This window comes from Elephas maximus, chromosome 1 (genome assembly GCF_024166365.1).
Source record: "Elephas maximus indicus isolate mEleMax1 chromosome 1, mEleMax1 primary haplotype, whole genome shotgun sequence".
NCBI classification, from domain to species: Eukaryota; Metazoa; Chordata; class Mammalia; order Proboscidea; family Elephantidae; genus Elephas; species Elephas maximus.
Window position 1 is genome coordinate 135,366,280 of NC_064819.1, and position 24,282 is coordinate 135,390,561.

Genomic DNA, 24,282 nt, shown 5'->3' on the forward strand with positions numbered 1-24,282 from the left:
GGGGCAGGAAAAAAGGGTCTTGATTTTTACATGTTATCAGAATTGATAGAAATGCTTACTAGTATTAGTAGAAATATATGTCTCAGTATATATTTTTATATTCTAATAACAACCTGCATTTCTGTGGTGCCTTATTTTTTTTATAGTTTATAAAGCAATTTCACATATGTTACCTCATCCTATCCTTGAAAGAACAATAGATGCTATAACCCATTACTGTTGAGTAGATTCCAACTCATAGAGAGCCTAAAAGACAAAGTAGAACTGCCCCATAGGGTTTCCAAGGCTGTACATCTTTACGGAAGCAGACTGCCACATCTTTCTCCCACAGAGCAGCTGATGGGTTCGAACCGCCAACCTTCCAGGTAGCAGCCAAGTGCTAAACCACTGCGCCACCAGGATTCCCTTAATGGATGGTATGAAACCCACTGCCATCAAGCTGATTCTGACTCATAGTGAACCTATAGGACAAAGTAGAGCTGCCCTATAGGCTTTCCAAGGCTGTAAATCTTTATGGAAATAGACTGCCACATCTTTCTCCTGCAGAGTGGATGGTGGATTCAAACTGCTGACCTTTGAGTTAGTAGCTGAGCGCTTTAACCACTGTGCCACAGGGCTTCAAATGGATGCTATAGGAGGTATTATCGCTTGAGTTATGAGATAATCTGAATGAGTTTAGACTTCAGCCACAAATTTTGATTCTGAGTTCCATATAACTGCTTTGTAGAGTTGTGTGGTGGTAATGTTGGCATTCCTCAAATTAGCTCTCAAATTATACATGTAACCAGAACAGTACCACCCCTGCCAGATAAATTCATTAAATTCTCCTTTCCTGGGCTAGCTACTGAACCTTTTTTCTTTAGCTACGGAGCCTCCTTTCCTGTTCCCTGAAATTATAAAATGTAGAGATGACACCACAGGTCCTTAAGCAAATATTTAATCACTCTCTAGGGGTAGTACAGCTCTAGAGGTTCCATTAAGTTTAAATAATTTCTCAATATAAACACCTTTGATGCCTGATTAACTTAGTAAAGAATAACTCATGCATTTACTTGACTCAACCAATTTGTATACCAAAGAGAGAGAGTGGTGTTGGTTCTATGATAGAAGCAGAGTGTATTGTGAATAAAGGGAACTTCAAGATGTGTTTTTAGCGTGAATTTGTAGAGTAGCCATTCTTAATGAATCGCTGGTGGCTGGAGATAATTAATGCACTTCTTCCAAAGAGCAACACTTTTTTTTCTGTCCTGGGTCAAAACCAGAAACTGGATTTTAAGTTACATAGAAATTCTTAAAGAGGTTATTTGCTGAAGACCATAGGTTTGGAGAGTCCTCCAGCCCTGCCTCAGGCCTTGCATTCAAGGGGCATAAGTCTCTGTTACCCAGTTATGCAGTTTGCCTTCAAATATGTTTTGTTTGGGGTGAATGTTGGCATGAATTTTGAATGAAATCACCAAAAAGTATTTGAGACGCAGTATTTTTTCTATACTGGGAACTTAGAATAGTTCAGTCATCAACCACAATTACTGATCTTGCATCAGTATGCACAGTATTGCTTTATAAAATGTTTTAGTATTTGCAGATTATATAATTAGAATTAACAAGTATATCTTCCTATTATCTTTTAATGCCTAGATACTGTTGCTATTGTTGGGTGCCATCTATTTGTTTCCTACTCATAGTGAACCCCTGTGACAGAGTGGAAATACCTTATAAGGGAAATTAAATGCTATCCAATATTATTTGTTTCTTGTCCCTAACTGCTAAATTTACTTGGGTGAAATTAGACTTTCTAGGACTTGGTTATACAGTAAATTATTGCTGATTAATTCCAAAGTTAGCTCCACTATTATATATTACATATATGTAGCTCTACTATTATATATTATGTGTGTGTGTGTATGTATGTATGTATGTATTTGGAGTGGGCAAACTTGCCCTTTGCTGGCATAGAACTTTTTTAGGTGGACTTCTAAAATCTTAGGAAACTTACTCAAAGTGATATTTTCATTATATTAATCCAGAGTTAAGATTTTATCTTAATTCTTAGACTTAAGATTTTAATAGCAGTCTGTGAAAAGACTGTTTCCCAAATAAATATCCATGGAAACTATTAAAATGTAGAACTTCATTATCAGATTATAATGAAAGCAATATTTTTTAAGTCATGTGTGTTAGCCATAGTACTCAGTGTTAAAAATACCGTGCCTTGTCTGAGCTTAAAAACTCATTCTTAGAACTGAGTTGCCTTTTGTGTGTGCACTGCATACAAACATCTAATCAATGTATTTTTGCCCAGAATTTTGATTTGTCTACGTCCCGTGCAGTGATAAAGTAGCTTAGAATTCACCTAATTTTATTTAGTCCTACTACACATCGTGCTGTAGGGGATATAGCTACATAATTTTAAAGGTACAGGAAATCTCTAAGGGCAGATGATTCTTCTGATTTTTGGTCTATGAATTTTACAGTTTTTTTTTTAATGTCAATATTCAAGAAGAACGATTTATTTTTTGAGATGAAAAGTAGAACATTTATAAATATGAATTAGGAATTGGGAGTCAGTCATGGAATTGGCTTGAGTCTCATCTTTTATCACCATTCATTATAATGATCATAAAAAAGATGCAGCATATTTCTGTTGGAGATGGGGAAGAAGTTCAGACTTTCTACTACTTAAAGGCTTTAGTGAAGATAACCTTCCCTTTACTACCTTGCTCATTAGATACACATTCCACTTGGTCAAGCATAACTCATGTAACAGATATTTAGCAGATGTTTCATATGTGAAATTAGAGTTATAGCTTTATCCTTTAAGATTTTAAAATACTTATATACACTCAACCATGCCACCTATATTATTTAGAAGGTATTTTTATTCAATTGGTATTGATTGGTCTTATTGGAATCCTTTGTACTTTTACATTTGACATCATAAGACACACACTTCTAAATCACAGTGATGCATATTTATGCTTTATTCATAGTGTGGTCATTGACTTTGGTTCAGGAATAGCTAGTTCTCTTTAAGAAAGGCTCATGTTCATTTAGCTGACTTGTGTGTCTGCATTAAAAATTGTGTGCTTATTAAGTTTAATTAACCTACTTTTTTACAAGTTATTAGAAGAAAAGTGTTTTTAAAAGTCTTTGTAAAAATAATGCTCAAAATTATAACACTTCATTGAACTTGGCTAATTATGGACATTTTAGTAAACTCAAACATCTGATGTATTTTCTGAGTCTAAATGAATGATAATAGTGAGTTAGTTCCGTGATAGTGACATTGAATATAAAACCAAAATGTGTTTGTATCAATTCTACAGGCAGATATTATGAATTTATCATTTTGTAGCTATGATACCTGGAAGTCAATATTTTTAATTACTTGTTAGAAAAATAACCAAGGAAAATGTTTCACATTAGTGGAAAACTAGATTCTGAATATTTTAGGAGCAAGTTTTGTTGAATGTTACTTATTCCATTAATAATGGAGAAATATGAGTTATAAAAATTAAGGTATTTAAGTCAATAAAACCTTTAAATTTAGTAATTACATGGAAATAAGAAACAAAAAGCTATGTACCTAGACTTTAAAATTTATTTTCTGTAAGTATTTAAGCAGAAATGTTCTATTTTAATAGGTGATAATGAAATTAGCAATAAGAAAACCCTTAGAAATTGTTCAGAGCACAAAGGTTGTAATTGTATACTAAATATATACAGATATGAACATGTTGTCAGGAGGGGTGAGTCTCTGGAGAAGGACATCATGCTTGGCAGAGTACAGGGTCAGCGGAAAAGAGGAAGACCCTCAACAAGGTGGATCGACAGAGTGGCTGCAACAATGAGCTCAAGCATAACAACGATTGTAAGGGTGACGCAGGACTGGGCAGTGTTGCGTTCTGTTGTGCATAGGGTCGCTATGAGCCGGAACCAACTTGATGGCACCTAACAAGAACAACAACATTATTATATGCTAAAACATTGAATATATATTTTTATATTAAGTTTTAGCAATGTTTAGTAGGCATCTAAGATGCTAAGGTCCCTGGATGGCACACGTTGTTTGCGCTGAACTACTAACCTAAAGGTTGGTGGTTTGAATCCACCCAGCAGTGTCATGGAAGAAAGTCCTGGATGTCTGCCTTATTAAAGATTATAGCCAAGAAAACCCAGTGGAGCAGCTCTACTTTGCAACACATAAGGTCATTATGAGTCAGAATCGACTCAATGCCAACATTTTTTTTTAAGTACTTTTTTAAAATCTAAATTACTATATATGACCAAAATTGGCAAAACATTTTTTTAGCTGCAAAATCTGTAGCATCCAGATTACCACTTTCAGGATAATGTAAGAATAGTGCAGGCTGCACACTGGAATCACCTGATGACTTTGGGGAAGAAGCCTTGGAAGGACACCTGGCATATATATATATATATATATATATATATATATGCCCAAACCAATTAAATTAGACTCTCCAATCAAGATCATTATACTACAAAGCTTATAGATGACAGAATTTCACTGCTTAAAAGCAGTATTTTCATAATAAAAGAATATGCTGAGTGTTATCACTGAAATTTACCGGAAACAACAACTTTTGGTTATCTTTGCATATGAGGAGCACACTTCGCACAGTGAACGTTCACCAGATGTATAGCTTGATCTATTTAGGATAAGATAAGTGATATATACACTTGAACCACCATGTGAGAAACTGAGGCATGAGCCAGAGAGGAATTCAAAGGAGTACACTGTTTAAGACACGAGTCATGTTATTAGGGGATTCAATGAAGTATTCTTTTCTTGAAGTCTTTAAAATAGGGTACGTTTTTGTCATTTTTTAACCTCAGAGGCTTCTCAAAGCAATTTCAACCTTATGACTAATTTTCTTTTGCAGGGAAACTTAACACCCTCCTACCCCCTGAAGTGGTTCTATTACTTGTCACAGTATTTAAAAACAAATGATCATTTAAGATGTTATGGGGCCTTATTACTAGGTATTTTTTATGAAACTTTAGGGAGAAACTTTATAAATTACTATAATGATCTTTTGAATAATAAGTAACATTTGTATTTGCTACTTAGTAGTAAGTTCAACTTTATTACTATTAGGTTTTTCTTTCCAGAGGAATGGTGTCATAATACTAAAGACAGAGTGACTTTAAAGATAAACATGTGAAGTTATTACAAATCATAAATATAATGGGGAAAAAACTTCCTTTCACATCTTTCTTATATCTCATTAGCTGAAGTAGTTCATTAGAAGATTAGAAATCTATGATCTTTGGCATCCAAGCCGTGTATACATTTTAAAATATGTGATTTTGAGAAACATGTGGACTCTGTGTGGACTAAATTGTAACTATATAGTTTTTGTTAATGCAATTTCTAATACTCATCCCTTTATAGTATATGCTACTATTATTGATACGAAAGATTTGAAGAATGTTTTAGTCTTTATGTATGTATTTAAAATTCTACCCAACTGTTTAAAGATAATTATATGAAAGAAAAAGGGAAGCAGCTACTAAGAAACTGAAGTGTGTGGATTTTTGATACCTGCAGATTTTAAATATTTGATATTGTATTTCTTTTATAGTGTCTATCTGTGCCATGTCTGATATCTACATAAAATGCTTTACCTATGACCTTTACTGATATCGGCCAAACATATTTTACACACAGTCAGCTAGATATCTCACTGTTAGCTGGCACGCTTTACTCACACTCTTTTTTTTTTCTTCTCTCTCTTTCAAGATCCCTGGAGAGAAAATTTTCATTAATTTAATCTGATATTTCAGATGTGAAAGGTCATTTATCCCCTACCTTCCCTGGTATTCTGTTCTCACATACCTGCTATTTCTCTGGCCTTCTTTTTCTTCCTATGCAGATACTGAAAGCCCTGCTGCTTTCCATTAAAATGTCTCTTTTTTTTCCTCACATGCTTTCTTTGGCATTATATTTTTAAGTCAGAAATAAAAACTAAAGATTTATAAATTCATGTTTACAAGCTAGAATTATTAGATGTTTTCATGGTGTAGTAAAATCAAATGCTCTGTTATTTGTACGCACTCTTGAGCCAAAAGTTGTTCTTGACAATTTACACATCATCTTGGGCCAAAGAAATCTGTCATATTTTTCAGATGAGAAGGAAAATGATGGAAACCAGAAAATAATTTTGAAACATATGATGTAGTTCAGTAGAGTAGAAAGGGAGACACTAAATTTTAGTCCTTAGCTCAATGAATAAAATTTCATCCAGCGTCACTAGGTGGCAGGCTGTGTCTTAGTCTGAATAACTTTTGGCGTGGAGGGGAATATTAGGCTTGTTCTTTCCTATACTTTTTATGTGTAAATGTTTCTAGGCTGATTTATGCTAGAGAAAGGTAGAGCTCACACTGTATAAAGTGTATTTGTAACATACATTCACTCCAGTGATTCAGATCACAGCTTTTTGCAATGCAGGTTTGCATCGTTCTGGGATGTACACACTCAAGATTATGATATTCATAACCTTTTACTTTATAGACTGAAGAAATCATACTTAAAGTGGTGCACTTTAAACAGTATTCCACTTTTCATTTTTTTTCTATTGTGCAGGTGACTTGGATTATTACTGGTTGGATCCTGCCACGTGGCACAGCCGGGACACATCACCCATTAGTTCGGTAAGCTTTCTGGGAGTGTTTGGGGTTCAGAGATAATGTGTGCTGCTGCTCTTTGTCCTTAGTCTGATATGTCATAAGTAATCATCTTACTCTATTCCATTATAGATTTTATTTGTACATTATACATTTTATACAATTAGAAAAAATATTGATTTAATTTCCCATACAGTTTTAAAGAAAATGCAGTTAGTTATTAACAAATAATTATAACAAATTTTAAATTAAAAAAGTGATTATTAAATAATGTATGTAAAGGAGACATTATTTGATTAATGATTAAGAACAACTCAAAATACAGGATCAGATTTCTTTATATAAGCAGATAGATTTATATTTCAGTAGATTCTATTTCAGAACTAATTTTTAATGATGTACCTCATTGCTAACTACTTTTAGCAGTATTTATAATAGTCAGTGTCCCACACAAATAAAATATAAGTCCAAATGAATTGTTATAAGCCAAGGATAAAACCCACCAGAATGGAGAATTCCCTCTTGAGGGTTTTTTATCTGAGGAAATTGCATTGTGATACAACTGTGTGTCTGTAGGAAAGAAAGCAAATTGTGTACTTTTTAAGAAACTTTGCTCATTTTTAATAGCATCCTGTAACGTGGCAACCATCTAAAGAGGGAGACCGTTTAATTGGACGTGTTATTCTTAACAAGAGAACAACCATGCCCAAAGAATCAGGTGCATTACTGGGTCTAAAAGTAAGTATGTTGGCTTAAAGTGTTTTTTGAAGGGTGAATTATAGTGCAGATTGCATTCAGCAAAATTTCTGACAGTGATTTTTAAATTCCTTTCTCACCTCCCTGAAATAAAGTCTCCATAATGAGTATACCTTTGTTAATATATTGATGTTTTATGGCAGATTTAGTATTTGTATGAGTTAATTTATATAAATCATTTTATTAATATACCATACAAATATGTAAGTAAAATATAGGAAAACTAAAAATTTTTTTTTCTCTGAATGCAAGGATGATGTTTACAATTGACAGAATTTTAATGGAAGTCCATAAAGTTAGATATTGTGAATCTCAGTATTTTATTATATCCTGGCAAGCAACAGAAAACGTCAATAAAGAGATTGTTTTCTAATTTCAATAGCAGTTATGGTAATCCCGAAAGAGTAAATTGTACTTTTAAAATATCAATTTACTTATAACCAATGTAAAGAGAAATTAATAAATTTTAAAAGATTACACTTTATTATGGAAAATTATATATGTATATATACATATAATCCCATTGCCATGGAGTGACCCTATAGGACAGAGTAGAACTGCCCTGTAAGGTTTCCAAGGCTGTGATCTTTACATAAGCAGAATGCCACATCTTTCTCCTGTGGAGCGGCGGGGGGGGTTTAAACCGCCAGTCTTTAAGTTAGCAGCCAAGCGTTTAGTTCCTGTGCCACCAGGGCTCCCTATGTATCTGTTATTTTGTATTATGTGTGTGTGTTAAATCACATGGTTTATTTGCTTCCAGAAACTTAAATGTTCAAAGATGCTGCTTTAAAATTATTTGCCAAAAGATTGTGTTACAGTTTTGTGGGAGTTAGACCTCTTCAAAACCATTGACCTCTTCAAAACCTCTTCAAAACCATCGATAAGATGACACCATTAAGTACATTAATGGTGGTTTTTTTTTTTTTTTTGATGAATCCAACCAAAAAAAAACCACCATTAATGTACTTAATGGTGTCATCTTATCGATTATTTCCATTAATTCTTCTTGCTATAGAATAATTCTCATCACCTCTACTAATGGACATGTCCGTAAGATTTGTGAACCAATTTCAATGTTTGATAATATTCTCCTCATTTTTAACTATGTGTATTTGAGCCCCTGCATTGGGATAAATTAAATTTATGACCTTTTCAAATGTATGTATTTTTAGGTGCAGTGGGAAACCCAGGTGAAAGTGTTTTTAGTAATATAACTCAGACTTTGAGAGTCATATAAGAAAAGATACATATTTCAGATAAGGATATCATTTAACTGCTTGGTAGTAGAGTGAAATTCACCTTTGCTCTTGCTCTTTAAAAAAAAAAAAAATTTTTTTTTTTAGGTTGCTCTTTACACCATGGTAAATTGCTTCCCCAAAGTGTCCTGTTCTTGCCTTGAATTCTTAGTATCCCTGGTTTTAGGCCTGTATCTTATTACATAGACCTACATCTTGTTACAAATACACAAAAGAGATAAAGATTGAAATGCCAATTGGGGATAATCTACATGTAGAAATAATAATCCAAAATGGTAGGCATGAATTTAGAGAATAAAGAACACTGAACCCTAATGTAAACAGTATATAAACCGCTTTGTGTTTGGTAGTAGTTATCAGAGACCTGACACTTGTCTTCTAAGTGTATCCATTATTCCTGGTGTCCTTATATTGTTAGACTAATATAAGAAATTAATACATAAACTTCCTCAGGACGCATAATCATCTCTAATGAGATGTTGCTTTCTTCTCTCAACTATACTGCCAGTTCCTTGAATCAAAATGTATTTTACTCCATTAATATCTCTACTGAATTCTAAATGCATCATAAAAGACTATAGGATCAATTTCTGAAACTAATAACTTCTGTTTTAATATGAGCCTTGGGAACTTATAAATTTGTAATTATCCAGGTTGTTGGAGGAAAAATGACTGACTTAGGACGCCTTGGTGCCTTCATCACCAAAGTAAAGAAGGGTAGCCTAGCAGATGTAGTTGGACATCTAAGAGCAGGTAAGGTTTCTTTTTTAACATTTAAACAGTAAGTTCTATATGCATGAATTGGTGGCTTTCAATTTGGGGTAAGTTGTATATGAGTAAATTAAATAGATAACCTATTTTAATGCATGGATAAAACAGTTTTTCCCATATGGATACTTATCTGTTACAATAATACACCAGCACCAAGTATCAGTAGCAATTTGGGGAGAGTAAGAATGGGGTTTTTTTAGTTATGTAAAAATAAATAGATACTGAGTGCTGAAGGTTTACTAATCTTTCATGAATGACTTCATAGAATTGTTTCAAAACTTCTTCAGAATCTTAAACAGTTAAGCTTTGTGAAAAGACTCAGTATCAGTATTTATTTTTTAAGTTTATATTTTCAGCTACGGTAGTTAGTAAAGTTTTTCATAAACCTACTTATTGCTGCCAAGTCGTTTTCAAGTCATAGTGACCCAATAGCATAGAGTAAAACTGCCCCACTGACTTTCCAAGCTGTGAATCTTTACAGAAGCTCACGGCCACATCTTTCTCCCATGGAGTGGGTTTGAACTGCTGACCTTTAAGTTAGAAGCTGAACACTTTAACCACTGTGCCACCAGGGCTGCTTAAGTTTTTCATAGTGACCTCAAAACACATATTCAAGACCAATGTTTTTTATAAAGTATAATCATACATTTCTTACACAGATTATGTAATAACATTTTAATTTACACGTAACATGTACTTACTGGAATGTGTCTTGGTATTTGGAAATTTTCATTGTTGCTTTTGTAACCTTAATATAACACATTAAAATCATTGACTATATTCAAATATACCATATATACGGCAACAACATACTTTTAAATCTATTTTTGATAAATTGTTTGGTTTTCCTTATAATTAAAATCATTAACATATTGATTTTACATGATGTTTACACTACAGAGCTTAGTAGAAGTCTTTTGATTAGAGTGTGTGCTTATATATTTGCCAGACAATATAAAGAAAACAGAGTTGACTGAGTTTTAGAATTGAAAATTAATAACTCATAGCAAATAGAGAACATTGCAGGTTTTATTTTTAACTTTTATACCTTAAGATTGTAATTCTTGAGACCTTTATTTAGGAATATATTCTTGGACCCTTAAAGACACTTTCTGTGTGATTGATTGCCGTTGTAACAGATCAAAATAATTTTATGTTTTTCTTTGAGAGACTTGGTATGCAGGTTTTGTATAGGAAGAAAACCCAAATCAGAGATAATTCTCCTTATACTATATAGTTTTGAAGATTTATAGAGTTAACACTGTATCATATCAGGGACCAATTATGATTCAACAGGAAAATAAATGCATACTCAATCAAGGGTGACTGTGTCAATGAACTGAGTCTTTGCTTGTTTAATGACTCCAATATAAGCTTCAGAAAGTATAATAACTTCTGTTGACTACTCTAATGTAAGATAACTTGAGCTACAAAGACCTGAATTTACACATCAGATTATAAATGTAATAGCTTTTGATTTTTGTCTTTGTGTATTAGAGGATGATTACATAAGAAGGCATTGAAGGATTTCTCTAAATAAAATATCCGTTAATGATTAATTTCATTTGTTTAATACCCTTAAGAGCCTGGAGCCTGAGAAACTTAAATCTAAAATATTAAAACACAATGTGTAATTAGCTACAAAACAAGTTACTTTTCATTTTAAGCAATTGATGTATTTGAGAAAAAGTGCTTTTGTGAATTGATCGCATATTCTATTTTACATTATACTTTAGGAGCTATTTTTCCTTCTCTTTTGACATATACATCATTGGCTTATAAAACTGCAGCTATATTTTTATCAGTATGACCTTTATTCAACATTTGCGATGTTATTTTAATTTTGTCTTAGCTTTCTCCAGTCCTGACCCCCTTAAATCTATGCACTTCTCTGCTGCTCTTTTTAACTAAGACACAGAATTGACACTGACACTGTCTTCATTAAGTCCTTCAGTGTCTCCGTCTCCTTATCTGCTTATTGAACTTGCAGGTCTGTAGCTTTATCTTTTCCTAACTGTCCCGCCACTTCCACTGCCTTTCAGTTTACTTGTTAAAATCCTTTCCATCCTTCAAAACTCACCTAATGTTGCTTTAATTATAAAGTGTTTCCTATATTCCATCTGGAGCAGCAATTAGTACTTCCCTGTTCTACCTGTTTTTCCTCTGTTCTGGAAATGAACTCCTGTAGTTATATCAATAAATTCTGGCTTAGGAGTTATTGATCTGTAAATAAATAAATAAATAAATAAATGTGTTAAGTTAATTTGAAAGTTTTGCCTCCAGGTTGACATCTTTAAAGGGGAGAATCTTATAATGAAGTGCTTTTACAAAATGTTTGCAACTCATCACTGAATTGTAAAATCAGTTTGATTTGCATCCAGCATTTAAAAAAAAAATGAAATAGAGCATAATAGAATAGGAAGTATCACTGTACATAATACAGTAGAAATTATCAGGGTAAGTATTGTTTTGTAATATAGTTTCCAGTTTATAGATACATACGTACACACGCATGTGTGTATAGTCATATTCATTTTATATATGTACCAAGTCATGATGTGAACTATTTTTTTTTCGGTCAAAAAAATTGAAAACATTCCTAATATATCATATAATTTTTTATTTCACTTTTTTTAGGTGAAATGCACTTATTGCCTATTTGAAAAAACTTTGCTAGGTAACTGCTTAGGTCAAACTATTAAAAATAATTTAATTCTTGGTAATTATCAAGCTCTTTTATCAAACCAAAGCAGCATCATGTGCTTTTCAAATTTCTTTTTTTAAATTTTTTCATAAGCAAATACCTGGGGGGAGGGGGAAGAGTTACTTTAAAATAGTCCTAGTAAAACAAAGTTTTTCTCCTTTTTTTTTTTTAATTAAGCTAAAAAGTAAAAGTTTGTGTTTACATCTAGCTTTAAAATATGTAAGGATGATATTGGTCCATTTTGCTCAATACATTTCCTTAGCTCCTGAAATGTTCTAGGCACTGAGAGTAACAAAATTCGCAGGAACATCAAAAAATTAAGACACCTGAAGGTGCCATTGAGGCTGGGATATTTCAGCGACGCCTACCATTGTGAATTGAAGGTTCCTGGGCAGAGAACACTTTGGGACCTAACACTAGTCTAAGTATTTATAAAAATAAATATTAATGAAAATAAAATTTTTTCCAAATGATCCGTGGTGAAAACTCTAGTTGAAGTAACATGTTATTAGCACAAATTTTTTCATGCTGTGTCCTATTACTCTCCTCAATCTTAGAATATTTAACAAATTATTTAAAGTACTGTATTAATTATCATTGTTCAGATGCATTCGATTTGTACTTTAATGGTCACAGATACATATTATGTATAGAATGTGTGTGTTCTGAACATCTGGAAGTGGGTTAACTGTCATGCAACAGTTTTACATCTGCTCGCTTTGTAGTCTTGCCATTAGCTACCCGCGTTGCCCTATGGGTGTGACTTAAATCCTTTCATGCATTTTTATTCTGTTGTGCATTTGGTAAAGGGAATGGAGCATGACTTATAATTGGAAATTCATGCTAACAAATGTTAATTTCTGTCTCTGCCAAAAAAAAAAAAAAAACAGGATTTATGCAGTGTTTAATAAGAACCGTTTGCTTATAGAGCTGCCTACATTTATTATATGGAGGACATGCAGCTAATTATTATTTTTTAATGTTTCCAAATAGGCTGTGCTAATCCATCCCATAGCATGAGATTTTTTAATATTTTTTCTAGTATATCTCAAAAGATAAAGGTAGTTTTCTATTGTATTGTTTTCAGTGTCCAGTAATATTCTGGGGGAAAAAAAATAAGAGAAAAGAAAAAGAAAAGAAAAAAACTGTTTAGAAGAACCTTTTAGCTGACATTATATGGCAATCAGTTTGCTTTCAAGACCAGAGCCTAGACAATTAAACTATTTGTATATGTTTTGCATTTCTTTGTTAAAAAAAGAGAAAAAGATAAGAAAATATAAACAGAATATATAAGGTAAAAAAATACCCTTTTTTTTAAATTCAAGGGGATGAAGTTCTAGAATGGAATGGTAAACCCCTGCCTGGAGCTACAAATGAAGAAGTTTACAACATTATTTTAGAATCAAAATCAGAACCTCAAGTTGAAATTATTGTTTCAAGGCCTATTGGGTAAGGCTAAAAAAACTTACTTCTTAAGTTTAGTAAATTACATGTATTAGTAGGGTTTAAAAAAGAAATTTATACATTCATACAGTACATGTTAACATGCATAGTTTTTTCTTCAATTATGGGCATAAATTTTAGTTTTTTAAATTTCTTAATTTTTTACATTTGAATACTGAATATTCTTCACTACATTTTAGAAGCTCCACAATTTGATAATCGTAAATCAAAAAGTATTAATATGTATTTTTCACAAGTGAAATATAACATCAGAATATTTTCTTTTAATGTAGAACTATTTGTTAGCAATTCTGATTTAACGAGTAGTATTTCCTTTAAAGAAGTTACTAGCAAACTCATCTTCTTTTGATATTTAAATTAGTAATGATTTAATACATCTGCATAAACTTTATATTATTCTCCTAAGAATAGAATTTTTTTTTTTAATATCTTTACCTATGGGTAGTTCTAACTTTTATTTAAAAATCAAACAAGAATTGTGAAATATTTTAATATTTTAATTGGCCCTAATAATTGAGTATGGTATTTTAAAAACCTAAATTTTAAGTTTAATTTAATTATCCATAGCCAGTGGGATATTTTCCATTTCGGTGTATAAACACAAAAAATCCATTGCGGTCAAGTCAATTCTAACTCATATATTTGTATAGAATTCCCTATATTGTTAGCTTTTTCTGGCAAACCCACATAAAAAAAAGTAAATACTGGTTTTGCCAGTTTCTAATTTTTGGAAAGTATTTTGAACCATCTCATTACAGTTGAGCTAATGTTTGAACATATTCTTGGAAATAATTTTTTTTCCTATCCTCCAAATATTATAGAACCATTAATTCAAAATTTTTATGTTGAAAAAGTGCTACTCTTAAATTTTTTTGTCCTCAAGAATATATGTCAATGCAAAACATACAAAAAAATATAATTATCCTAATTCCCAAAGGACTGGAAATATCTGATCATATATTCCAAAGAATAATATAAAATACTAAAATGAAGGCTAGTTTATAACTAATACTTAAGTGATGAGTAGTGTAAACCTTGAAGACGTTTTCAAAAGTATTGTACAATTCCATGCAGATTTTAAAAATAACAACACTATATAATTTATGCTAGTTTTATATGACATGTGTTCTAGTGCTCAGGTAAACATGAGGCTGGAAAAGAGGTAAGTAAATTGGAAATGAATCAGAAGTATAAAAAATTTAAAATTAAGCCTTGTGCACATTGCCAAATACGTTCAGATATATAGCCTTTTAAAAGTATTTAAATAAAATATCATTAATTCATGGTGACTTAAAAACCTGACAGGCAATTAAAGTAGACTGGAATGACATTTTCTTATTGTTATACTTTGTATGAAAATAACTTAAAAAGTAATAATCTGCATAGCCAAACCCTAAATTGTTATGGATTATGGAGTTGAAAGGAATATAGAGTATAATGATTTCATGTAAATAAAAAATCAAAGCTGGCCTCAACTTTCCAGTTAATAAATTATTAGAATAAATAGTTCTAGCTATATTTTAATAATTATGTTTAATATTGTTCTGTTCAGCAAATGTAATTAATTTAAGACAGAAGGCAAGTATTTACTCATAGTTTATTTCTACAGATACAGTAGCATAGTGATTCCTGAAATAATCTCAACTAGAATTTACATGCACTTGGATCAGTACAATCTAAGAGGCATCAGGCATCTTGTGGTATTAACCATTTCTGCCAACCTAGCAAATAGGCTATTCTTGACCTTTATGCTTATAATTGTTATTAAAACTATTCTACAATCTTGTGACCGAGCCAATTAGGAAGGAAGGCTTGTATAAACATCAAGTAGAAATTTATGCCTGAAAATATTACTGAAACAATTATTTTTTTTTCAAAATTATTTCAAACCTTTTGAACAACTTTTTCACAGTCCTTCCAGACATATAAAGTTAAAACATAAAGCTGGTTTCAGAGTTCCAGATTCTGATTTTTATGATTAACTTTGAGGCTGAATTTCAAAGATTACTATCTGAAAAATGATGTTCCTGGAATTTTTAAAACTTACTTGTATTTGCCCAGATTAATTTAGAGGAAGCTTTGTTGTTGCTAGTTGCTGTTGAGTTGATTCCAACTCATGGCTAAAAAAAAAAAATGGCTAGCAGGAGATAATTAGCTGGTGTCTTATGTCTTAAGTATTGCTAATTAGCCCTTTAATTATTCCACAAATTAGTTTTTGTACAAAAATATGTAATAAAATGTAATTTATAAAATACACAAACCAGAATATATTGTAATTTGTGGAAAGTATAAAATCATAGGTGTTTATGAGAATTACCTTACACACAAAACTAAAAATGAGGATGCAAGAAAATAATCAAACGGAGAAAAGTAATTTGTTTCCATTTCCCCTAAAATGTAAGGAAAATCATAGTGAAGTTAGGTTACAACGTAAGTGGTTAGTAATTCTTAAATAATATGCTGATAATTTTGTCAGTACTAGCTAACTCCAGTCTGCTTTAATATGCCATGTTAATACTTGCATATTGTTAATCTCATTAAATTGACACTAAAATATCTTTGGAAAAACAGAGGTTATAGTAATTCTATGTAGTATAATTCCCAAACCAAGCTGACCTAGGGTCCTTTAGGTCACAATGGATAATGGATTAAGCTGAGGTGATATTAAGTTTTTTTTCAGAGTAATTGATGAGTGTGGCAGGAATGGGTGTTCTCACAAATCACTTTCTAACCATATAGTAAATGACCATATATTGAGCTAAGTTCAGTATAGAGATATGAATCTCTATATAGGGTATATATGTGTATATATATTTTATATATTCACATATATAAAGTAGTTTTGGCTTTTTTGTTGCAAGCTTCAACCATTTTTAATTTCCAAAGCAACTCATCCTTTTTATTTTATTAACTCTGCTCATAATATTCACCATATCATCTTATTATCAAGAGATATTTCCATCCTTTTCATTCAGTAAACTCTTTCAGATGTGTTTGTAAAGCATATTACTGATTTGTAAAATCTGTGTCATTTTGATTTTCTAGAATTGAGGTATAATATTACCTTTAACATTTTTAATTTCCAAAACCTGCTGTTTTGGTAGTAAAAATATTGTGGTCATTTCAGCCACAATATTAATCTTATTGTTGTCATGTTAAAGTGTTTTGCTATTAAGTATATAAAAACTTATTTTTACTGCAGTTTTTATTTTTTGTATGTGCGGTGTTTGACATTCATGCACATTAGTAGTTATCTTAATAGTAACTCCTGTCCATTTCCACACCTGTAAAGATCCAAAAGGATTTTTTACACCACAGACATAAAATGTTGCTGTGATTGCCTCAAACAGAGTAGTTCAGCTAATGGAATTTTTACCATACCCTGTTTCTTTTAGTGACATTCCAAGGATTCCTGAGAGCTCCCATCCTCCACTAGAGTCCAGTGAGTATATGATTGCTTTGTTATTATAAAATGTATTGAACTAACTTACAGAGTAAAGATTTGCCATTTACTTAGTTATTTGTCATAAATGATCTGGCATTACTGTACTAAGGATAGCTCCACTGTTGTCAGAAGCTGAGGACCAAGGCAATCTTCTACTCTTCTTTTGTGGCTGTATGAAAATTTTTACTGGAGATATCTATCTGTGTCATAACAGTCAGGACCTTAACCCGTTAACTCATTGCCTTTGAGTTGATTCCAACTCATAGTGACCCTATAGGACAGAGTGAAACTGCCCCATAGGGCTTCTGAGGCTGTAATCTTTATGAAAGCAGACTGCCACATCTTTCTCCCAAGGAGCAGTGGGTGGGTTTGAACTATCTACGTTTTGGTTAGCAGCCAAGCACTTTAACCACTGCACTACCAGGCCTCCTTAGGACCTTCACAGAGCTCAAATAACATACTTAGTAATAGTGCCTATTCACTGTATGTAAAAAGTTATTGTGATATTTGAGTATTCTGTTTGATTGCTAATCAGTTCAGTCTGATTAACAGCCGAGTGAAGAAGATAGACACAGTAACAGATAATTTTAATACATCATGAAAAAGCGTTGGTTATTATCATGGAAGTGAGTGGGTAAAGCGGAGAAGAGATGAAGTTCATTGGAAGATAAGGCGTTAAGAGACTGTAAGGCTGGAAGGTTTAAGGAATTATGCATGGGCATTAAAATCACCCCAGATGGGAGATGATAATGTATACAGTAAAGTATAGACAAGTATGGAAGCTTTCAGTGAGAATATGGAAGTGACTCAAATAAATTTACTTTTAAATGGCTTGATATTAAATTAAATAATTCATACTTGGGTTTGATCTCCGAAAGATTTCTATCTAGCTTATAAAAATATAAAATACAAGATGATTTAAAGGGAAAACAAGTGATGGTGGTAATAAGGAGGAAGAAACTATGTGGGTAGGATAAACAAAGAACCAGAGATTAGGTTCATGTGTGACATATCATGCCATCATGTTCTGCTCATCTGCTAGAGATTGGCCCAGATTTGCCTTTGAGCTTTCTGATGACTAATACATAGAGAGAAGTAGGACCAATTACACAATTTATAGTATTTATACAATTAAAAATAAACTAATTTACAATAATATTAGAAACAAATTATTAGAAGCACTAAAGTTCTTGTACTGAGCCCTGAGAAAAAAATTATCCTAAGGGTATCAGATAAAAGAGATGTAATAACAAAGAGTTTTATAGTGCTGTTTCTTATAAGTCTTCTGGGGGTGGTGGGGGGGGCACAAAATGATGCCACATGGCTTAATTTAGGCTTTAATTTTAGAGTATAGAGAAAATATGTGTATGGCATATTCTCAGGCAACAGTATTTTGTAACGAAGATTTTGCTAGCTTTTGAATTACTGTGCATTCATGGTTGTAGCATTCTATACCAAACCAAACCAAACCCATTGCCATGGAGTCAATTCCAATTCATAGCATTCTATAGACACTGTAAAAAACCAAAACCCATTGCCGTCAAGTCCATCCCAACTCATAGTGACCCTATAGGACAGAGTAGAACTGCTCCATAGAGCTTCTTAGGCTGTAATCTTAACAGAAGCAGACTGCTGCATCTTTCTCCCACAGAGCTGCTGGTGGGTTCGAACCACTAACCTTTTGGTTAGCAGCCAAGTGCTTAACCACTGCACCACCCGGGGTTCTACAGACACTGTATATAAAAAAAAAACAACTGTATACTGCTGATTAGATCAGAGTACATTATAGCAGTTATCTTGGAAAAAGAGTAACTTTCATTAAAAACAGTGGAAGAGCTTCACCAGGTGGTTGAGTGGAGAGCAGTCCTCCACATACAGTTAAAGCTAGTCATTTGTAAATTACTCCAAAACCAAAAACCCATTGACGTCGAGTCGATTTCAACTCATAGCGACCCTAGAGGCAGCTCAAGAGATTCCTTTGTAAGTTCACAGTTGAGAGATCTGGCAAAACTGAGTTTAAAATAATTATGACATGGAGGCTTAGATGTGGCTCTTAAATTATACTATATATACATTCAGTATAACTCCTCAGTAAGGATGGTTCAGAATAGATGATCTGTTAGCCAAGATGATTAATATAACAGATACTATTTTCCTTATCACTAAAAGCATGAAGCCTTTAGCTGTATGTATGGTTACAGGAGAGTCTAAGCAGTGCAATGGCCTCCAAAAATGCAGAAAATAAATACACATTGAAACAAAAAATACAGTATTTGATTGTATGATTTTGAATACCTTTAAAAATTGGCAGTTAACCAAACAAGACAAAATGATAACCTTCTAAAACTATTCTACTAAAAATATGTTCTACTATTATCTATGGTACTGAATTACATTTTTGTACAAATAATAGATGCATTTAACCTTTTATAAAAAAGAGTTATTCCCCACACTTAGAAATACGTTACTAAAAATTAACTTTTTTTTTTTTTTTTCTTATTTTAGGTTCAAGCTCCTTTGAATCTCAGAAGATGGAAAGGCCTTCGATTTCTGTTATTTCTCCAACAAGTCCTGGAGCTCTGAAAGATGCTCCACAAGTCTTACCAGGGCAACTTTCTGTATGTATTTTTTGTACATGTTGGAGACTACTCATACTTGCTCATTGTTCTGAATCTGTCTTTAAAAGTGTCTGGCTTTCCTTTACACCTATGATAAATACACAGTGATTCGATACCAAAATCTGCTTCATCATTTATTCATGTATCTCTTCATTCATTCTTCTATTCATATGCTTATTCAGAAATGTTTATTGAGTACCTACAATGTGTCAGATGTTCTGAACATAAACGGAAATGATAACATAAGTGAATAAAATATCTACTCTGTGTTTATTGTTTGCTATATCAAGGTTGCTAAGGTAAGCTTGTGGAAACCCTGGTGGTGTAGTGGTTAAGTGCTACGGCTGCTAACCAAAGGGTCGGCAGTTCGAATCCGCCAGGCGCTCCTTGGAAACTCTATGGGGCAGTTCTACTCTGTCCTATAGGGTCACTATGAGTCAGAATCGACTCGACGGCACTGGATTACTGGGTAAGGTAAGCTACCGGCTAGGCGTAATCATCTTAGAAAGGCATGTTCCATTTACTTTACAACATTATGAACCTGGAACCTGAGAAATCTAAATCTGAAATGTCCTTGTTAACTTCTAAGGACGTTTGATGATACTGCGTTGCTGCTCACATCGCAGTGGGCTCCAAAATATCAAAGATCATGGAGCTGGCACAGGACCAGGAAACATTTCCTTCTGTTATACATAAGGTCTCCATGAGTCAGACCAAGTTCATGGCAACTAGCACAGCAACGACATAATCATTAAGTCAATTTAAAATTACTTTTAGCATTTAAAAACTAGGACAGTGATTTAGGATATCCCCCTACCAATTACGGTTTTTAAAAATTTTTATCATTAGTTTTATTTTTATAACATATGAGTAAAAACTGATGCAGTAGACCTGCCAGTTGTAAGTCATGTTTCATATGCTTGAAGAGAAATGTGAAGTTCTAAATGGTTATGCTTTCAAATTGGTATTCTTTTCAGAAATAGCATCTATGATTTACTTGCATTGCATTTAAAGTTTTTTTTCAAAAAGAGTTTAGTATTAATTATGTGAACTTATAATATCTCATGACTTTTACAAATAATAATTCCTGTTTGCATTGCTCTTAGGTGAAGCTGTGGTATGATAAAGTGGGACACCAGCTGATTGTAAATGTTCTGCAAGCAACAGATCTACCCCCTAGAGTAGACGGGCGCCCCAGGAATCCCTATGTAAAAATGTATTTTCTTCCAGATAGAAGGTAATGAATAATTTTAGGAAAAAAATATGCTAAAATCTATACTGATAGGATTTGTTCTCCTGGGATGTTATGCAATATATTTTAAAAATATAATAAGGAATTCTTTTTGAGGGAATAAACTGTATTATCCCTGAAAAAAAAAAAAACCCCTCAAGCCTTGCATTTCTTTGAAAAGAATGTACCAATTCTTTTACATTTAATATTTATACGTTTATCAGTCTTTGATAGCTGTACATCATTTGGAATGTACCTCGTGTGTGTGAGCCTGTAATCATAGCTACCACTTACATTGTAGTTGAAATTAGAATAGTGTTAAACTCTACAGTCTTTTTTAGACTTTTAAAGTTTAAGTTATAAATTAAAAATAGCAAAAATCCCAATGACGGTGTAACTTGTAACCACAGTAGATGGCAGTATATACTTGTTTTTGCTTTTTCACTTACACAACACTTATTTTTTCAGTGATAAAAGTAAAAGGAGGACCAAAACAGTAAAGAAAGTACTAGAGCCAAAATGGAATCAAACCTTTGTCTATTCACATGTACATCGTAGAGATTTTAGAGAACGAATGTTAGAAATAACTGTGTGGGATCAACCAAGAGTTCAAGAAGAAGAAAGTGAATTTCTTGGAGAGGTGATGTATATTGCAAAGATTCAATTCAAATGCTTAGTGAAGTTTTTTGTAATACATAGTAATTATGACTATTTTTAACTTTATGTTTCGGTCAAACCACTTCATTTAATTTGATGACTGGCCTTTCAGATCCTCATAGAGTTGGAGACAGCACTTCTAGATGATGAACCACACTGGTATAAACTTCAGACACATGATGAATCCTCACTACCTCTGCCTCATCCATCCCCTTTCATGGCCAGGCGACACATTCATGGAGAAAGCTCTAGCAAAAAGCTACAAAGTAAGTTAAAGGTCTTTTTAGTTACTGGAAAGTGATTAGGTTGTAGTGATCCAATTAGAGATTAATATTCAAGATATTTTTTCAAATGGTTTATTAGGAGAATACTGGAAAATTATTTACCTATATAAAGAAACATGGCAAAATTATTTTCTACATTTTCCCTGTGAAAGTCTGCCATAACATACGTAACATCATAATAGAGTAATTACAGAGCCGAAAGTTGAAAAGCTGCTCATTATAATTCTTTGAACAAGACTGATTGAGTTGTTGATTGGTTAACCGATAATTTCAGTCATTACTAAAAAGCTACGTATAAATCCTTAGTAATTTTAGTGTTCTTAGGTATTTTTAGTATTCCCATTGATAGTAAACATTTTTAAAATCATTAGAAAATATGTTTGTTTTTATTCATCTGGTGATTGGGAAATTTTTTTTTTTTCCGTGTGTATCCAGTAATTTTTTAATTATGAGTAAATCTTTAATGGAACAATTGAAACATAGAAGCCTCATTTTGGTAATCTGGAAGCAAATTGTTTTTCTCATGTAATTAGATATTTCATGTTAGTGCTTCTTTGATCAATCATTTCTTCAGAATTAATGTTTAGTGCAATTTAATGGCTAATTTTGGAAATGAAACATGTTTTATAGCGGTCCCTGCTGCACTCTCATTAAATATAAGCTCTATAGAGCTCTAGCCAGGAAAGCCTTTTTGAACCTTTCTACTCAGCCCCATTCTCCTTGAACTGAAGAGGGCATTTAATTGAGTAGAAAACTGTATATGCACTTTGCTGTAGATTTTATTATTACAATTCAATTAATGAATTACCTCAGTCAAATCTTATTCTATAAAGTCCCCTTGCTTCTGTATGTCTTCAGTGGCTATAAAGGGAAAATACTGAGAAAATGCTATTCTTGGTGAACAATCATTTCTTTAAAAATTAGCTGAGCATTTACTTTTTATTATTTTTATTCAAAAGAACTGAATAGTAATGTAATTAGCTTTTGTAAAAAAAAAAAAAAAAATTGACCATGTCCTTAACATTTTATAAACCAACCAGACACAGAGGTATCTGTTTGCCTTACTGTTGTGCAGGATCTCAGCGAATCAGTGATAGTGACATCTCAGATTATGAGGTTGATGATGGTATTGGAGTAGTTCCTCCAGGTGCGTGGGTGAAGAGCATGGCCTGGCTTCACTGTGCTTCTCTGCTTGTTTTTACTGTCGACTTCCAGATTTGTTCAAGATACTGAACTGGAGATTTATAGTACAGAGGAATCAGTATTAATTATTCCATGGTGACTTGAGTTCCAAATTGTTTAAAAAAAAAAAAAAAAACTTTAAAAAGGATTTAAAAAACCAAAAACCAAACCTGTTGCCGACAAGTCGATTCCGACTCATAGCAACCCTATAGGACAGAGTAGAACTGCCCCATAGGGTTTCCAAGGAGCCCCTGGTGGATTCCAACTGCTGACCTTTTGTTTAACAGCCAAGCTCTTAACCACTGTGTCACCAGGGCTCCCATACTTTTTTAATTTAGTCGGGTTCTTCCTTAGGAGCATGGATACCTACGTTAAGCAAATCATTACTTCACAATGCTCTGAACAAAAGTGAAAATATGAATTTTGAAAGGTTATGGCTCATTTTTTGGAATAAAAAATCCGTTCTACTATGTTTTACATCGTATTTCTATGATTTTCGTTCCTCCGTTTCTCAATATGATGTAGCCCTCCATGGAATATGCCGAGAAAGCTGCATGAGGCAGGGATTTAAATTGCATGTGGCATGGCTATAACTTTTAATGCTTTTGTGGTGTCTTCACTGCTGATTATTGCCTATATAATGTATGTTTTAAAATAAGGAAATGCTTTAGAAAGATTCAGTATTCATTTGAAGTTAACATTTTTGTCATTGTAAAAATTAGGAAAATTTTTGTGACATTGTGCAGTTCAAATCTGTTTCTCATTTGACTCTTTTGTCACAAAAGTTTGAGTACAGCAAGGAGTAAAGGCTTATTTTCTTGACACTAACCCTGTACTACTTCCTTAACCTACTAATAAAAGGTAAGAAAATATTCAAGTAAGAAAAAATTGAAGAGACAAGCCTGGGACTTATAACTATGAATCACTAAAGGTAGTTCTTTGGGACAATATTGATACATGTCCCCTTTGTTCAAGTAATTTCACAGATGGGGATGTTTTTAATGTGAGGGCAATAATTTTAGTAACACTGATAGATTCTGCACTAGTAACTAAGTTCGGAATATGGAGAGGTACACACAACTTTACTAAAACCGGGAGAAAATTATGGAGAGTTCTCTAAAATGAGGATTTTTTTTGCTTCCTGTAATTCAGAGGATATAGTATTTAATCACTACATAAAAATAACACATATTCTTAAAATGATAAACTTAGTATTGTGTCCATCTCCATAATTAGGTAATACTTTTTCATACCATAGCATCAGTG

At 32.6% G+C, this 24,282-nt stretch overlaps 1 protein-coding gene across 11 annotated transcripts in view; it reads left to right on the top strand.

The window, feature by feature from the left end:
• RIMS1 (regulating synaptic membrane exocytosis 1) overlaps positions 1–24,282 on the top strand; it is a 476,384-nt gene that overhangs the window by 300,207 nt on the left and 151,895 nt on the right. For all 11 annotated transcript variants that reach the window (XM_049895220.1, XM_049895192.1, XM_049895246.1 and 8 more), the window contains 10 exons: positions 6,608–6,675; positions 7,276–7,386; positions 9,314–9,413; positions 13,461–13,584; positions 16,995–17,041; positions 19,550–19,662; positions 20,769–20,899; positions 21,362–21,533; positions 21,663–21,816; positions 22,910–22,981. In XM_049895220.1, the coding sequence (XP_049751177.1) occupies positions 6,608–6,675; positions 7,276–7,386; positions 9,314–9,413; positions 13,461–13,584; positions 16,995–17,041; positions 19,550–19,662; positions 20,769–20,899; positions 21,362–21,533; positions 21,663–21,816; positions 22,910–22,981 (1,092 nt within the window). The remainder of the gene's footprint in view (positions 1–6,607; positions 6,676–7,275; positions 7,387–9,313; positions 9,414–13,460; positions 13,585–16,994; positions 17,042–19,549; positions 19,663–20,768; positions 20,900–21,361; positions 21,534–21,662; positions 21,817–22,909; positions 22,982–24,282) is intronic.